We start from the raw sequence: 4,119 nt of genomic DNA on the forward strand, positions 1-4,119 counted from the left end.
TCTTCTCTTCTCTTCTCTTCTCTTCTCTTCTCTTCTCTTCTCTTCTCTTCTCTTCTCTTCTCTTCTCTTCTCTTCTCTTCTCTTCTCTTCTCTTCAGTCCATCGCATCGATCGAAAAGCTGCACAAGCACAAGCAGACGCAAGAGACGTACGTCAACAAGTCTCGCGAGCGCTATGAGCAGGACTGCATCAAGATCAATGGCTACACGGCACAGTCGAGCCTTGTGCAGGGGCGGGACCTGGACAAGGTGCACTCAAAGCTGGACAAGGCGCAGAGCACCGTCTCGTCGAACGAGAAGGAATATCAAAACTTAGTGCGCGCGCTCAAGGATACGACCATGAAGTGGAACCAGGAATGGAAGGCCTTCCTCGACCAGTCGCAGGATGCCGAGGAGGACCGACTGGACTTTATGAAGTCCAACATGTGGAACTACGCAAACGCCGTTTCGGCCATCTGCGTCACGGACGACGAGTCGTGCGAGCGCGTGCGCGTCGCGCTTGAGAACACCGAGACGCTGCGCGACATTCACTACTTTATCCAGTCCCGCGGCACCGGATCACACATACCTGACGCACCTGACTACATCAATTATGCCCGGGGACAGGCACCCCCGCCGCGCCCCGCGTACAAGATGGCCAACTTCCAGCGCAACAGCACCAGGCCGACGCAGTCGCCTATTGCACTGCAGCAGCAGCAGCAGCAGCAACAACAACAACAGCAGCAGCAGCAGCCGCAGCCGCAGCAGATACCCACACAACAAGCGCTACCATCCTCCGGATCAGCCGGAGCGCCCAACTCTTCTGCCTTCGTCCCTCCGCCCGGCGCCGTAGCTCTTCCAGGCATGGCGCCGCAAGCAGGGACACCGGGGAGCAGGAGCGGCGGGCCATCATCCGGACCACCCGGGGGCGGTGATGAGTACGAGCATCCAGGCGCAGCAGGGCTGGACAACAGGGAGGGCGGTCTCGACGGCGCAGCAACAGGCGCCGGCGCCAGCGACGATAGGCTGAACAGGCGCATGTCCGCGAAGAACTTTATCGCGCGCGCACCCTCGCTCCGCCAGCGCAACAACGCGAACCAGGAGTCCAATGGCAGCACCACCACCGGCGGCCTGCCGGGGCCAGACGCATCAGTAGCAGGGGCAGGAGGAGTAGGAGCTGGAGCAGGAGAGGGAGCGGGAGCGGGGACAGGAGCAGGAGGCCAGGCAGAAGTGGAAGAAGAGGACCCGATCGCCAAGGCCCTGGCGAATCTACGCATGCGACAGGGCGGCGCCAAGAGCCCCGCTCCTGGTTCGGTTCGCGGCGACAGCGGGCCGCCTCCACCCTCGAAGAGTCCAGGGCCTCAGATAGGCCGCGGCGGTGCCAGTGGCGGTACGTCCCCGCAACTGCAACCCGGACACGGTGGTAGCTTTGCAGCACCCGGAGGGCACCAGCAGCAGTTGCTGCAGAATTACGCACAAGCGGGCGCGAGCCAGCACCGCCCGCGCTCGCCATCGGCGGCGTTCATGCAGGCGCCCGAGCGCGCGTCGTCGCCAATGCCCGTCGAGCAGGTCGTTGGGACATACGGCCAGGCATTCCCCGGCGAACGCAAGACGCTGTCGCGCCAGAACTCGGTCGCGTCGCGCGGGAGCGCAAGCGCCGCGCCGAGCCAGATGGTCAAGCCGCCCGAGAAGGCCAGGAGCCCCGTGCCGTCTGAGGCAGGCGCAGCGGGACCGACGGGGTTCGCGGGTATCGGTGCAAGAGGTCGCAGTCCCAGCCCCGCGCCGTACTCCGGAGGACAGCAGCAACCAGGGCGGCCGTCGACTCCGCTTGGCATCTCGCTTGATGCTTCCGGCTCTGTCACGCACGATCAGCTCGCAGAGCAGTATCGGAAACAAATTGCTCAGCAGGCGCCGCCCCCATCGCAGCCGCAACAGCCGATGCATTCGCCCGCGATGGCTCCGCAGGGCTCCATGAACAGTCAGATGGGGCAGATGCCTAATCCGTACCAACAACAAGGCTGGCCAGCCCAGCAGCAACAGCAGCAACAACAGCAACAACAACAGCAGCATCAGCAACACCAACAGGGTCCTTATGCGCGTCCCATCTCTCCTGCCCCTCAGCACCAACAGCAGATGTCTTCCTACGCGCAGCCGTCGCAAGCAGCCATGGCCGGCTCGATCGGGCGCACAACCAGTGGGAATCTGTACAACCCCGTTTCTACATATGCTGGCGGTCCTCCTGCCGTATCGCAGGTATTTGTAAATCCGTATGCCCCGCAGCAACAGCAACCACCGCCGCCACAGCAGCAGCAGCTGCCGAACGGGTATGGTGCTGTTCTGCCAGCTGCCGTCACGTCGGTGCAAGTGTCGGCATCGGAGACGCCCGCTGCGGCGTACATGCACGAATACCAGCGTCAGAACAACATGCAGCACTCCACGTCTGGCATGGGCGTGCTAACTGCTGCTCCGCAGAATCTGCAACAGCAGCAGGCTTGGGCTGCGCCGCAGCAGCATGCGCATTCGTCGGTTTCTGCTCCACAACAGCAACAGCAGCCGGCTGCTCCTCAGCCTTCGTACAGCCAGCACCCTCCTACAGGCCAATATAGCGATACTGGCAAACCTATCTTATTCTATGGTGAGTACTTGAAACTGCTGTTCTGGAGGAGAGGGAGGCGTACTGAGTTTTCTTTCTATATCTCCCATCATATATCTTACTGTGTTGTGAAGTCAAAGCCCTCTATGACTATTCTGCAACGACGGCGGAGGAGTTCAGCTTTACCGCCGGTGACATCATCGCGGTCACACATACCGAAGCTGATGGGTGGTGGCAAGGCGAGCTCTTGGACGAGGCGCGAAGAGTGAGTCAATATTCTTGGAAGCGAGGGTCAGATACAGTGCACGATACTGACTTGCATTCACGTATTACGTGCAGAGACCAAACGCGAACACGTTCCCTAGCAACTTTGTCGTGCTGCTAATGTAATAAGGAGAGAATATATCGTCGAAGTACACCTATGCTACAGGGATCTCACCTAATGCCCCTACTCAAAGGCATCAACGTCATCGTCGTGGTCCACGCTGCTTGTAGCCCCTTGGACCATCTTGCTCGTTCTGCTCTGCGCAACTTTGGCCGCGCTTCTGCGCACTCTGGCTCTTGCCGCGGGCGTTGCGGACGACGGCATTGCAAAGCTGGAGGACAAGGTTCTCGTAGATGCGCGCTTCTTGCTGGGCGGCTGATCTTGCGACACCGCTGCCGCGTCGCGCTTTGCTGGCGCCTTCTTGCCGATGCCGGAAAGAACTGCACCTCGGCCGCTTGGCTTTGGTCGAGCCGGTGGCGGTGACATGGAAGCTGCATCGTCGTCTTCGCTATCGTCCAGGGGTACAATCTCGCTCTCTTGAAAGTCACGATCGTCATCACCGTCATCGAAGGCTCCGTAGGAATCCGAGTCGCCGCCACGGAACTGCGAGCGAGCCACGATTGTTCATCATTCATCCACCCCGCGTGAGATTGCAGAGAACTTACTATGGGGGGTTCTTTCACTCGTGGCCTGCCCCGCGCTGCGGGTGAGGTTGCCGCAGCTTTCCTCGTCGATGCTCGCTCGGGTGGGGATGCGGCCCGCTTTGTACCTCGGTTCATTGACGATGGCGGCTTCTTGAACACAGCTGATTCATTGGAGAACTGGTCTTCATCATCGTCCATGTCGATCATCAGATCTTCTTCCTCTTCCTCCTCTACCTCTTGCTGCTGCGCCTGCCGACGACTGAAAGCCTGCGCCTTGTCTTTGCCCATCGCCGGTACGCTGTGCTTGGCGGATCGCTTCTCCTGGACGCCGCGCCGCCTCTCCGAGCGTTCGAGTTCAACTTCATGAGCCTCTCTCAGCTTCAGAATTAGGATTTGCCTTGTCAGAATGGCGAGTAGTAATGTCAAGCTGGACAAAAAATCGTAACTTACAGCGTCGTCGATATCCTTAATATCCTTCGCCTTGGGCAACGTCTCTCTCAACTGCCGCGACAAGACAGACTTGATGGCGTCCACAAGCGATGTTTTCCTATCCAAGGAGCAAGAGCGCGAGGAGCCCATGAGAGTCAGCGCGGCCCGCCATTAGCTTACCTGCCCTGCAAGATATGTTGAATGCAACAAC

The 4,119-nt window shown here is 59.8% G+C and overlaps 1 protein-coding gene across 1 annotated transcript; it reads left to right on the plus strand.

Moving 5' to 3' along the window:
• Positions 1-97: 97 nt before the first annotated feature.
• K437DRAFT_259621 (uncharacterized protein) lies at positions 98-2,988 on the plus strand (the record flags this gene model as incomplete). Its single annotated transcript, XM_013385054.1, has 3 exons — positions 98-2,612; positions 2,705-2,835; positions 2,910-2,988. Coding segments are annotated over 3 exons (2,697 nt in total), but the record flags the coding sequence as incomplete, so codon positions are not given.
• Positions 2,989-4,119: the final 1,131 nt, after the last annotated feature.

This window comes from Tilletiaria anomala, assembly GCF_000711695.1.
Source record: "Tilletiaria anomala UBC 951 chromosome Unknown K437scaffold_129, whole genome shotgun sequence".
Lineage (NCBI taxonomy): Eukaryota > Fungi > Basidiomycota > Exobasidiomycetes > Georgefischeriales > Tilletiariaceae > Tilletiaria > Tilletiaria anomala.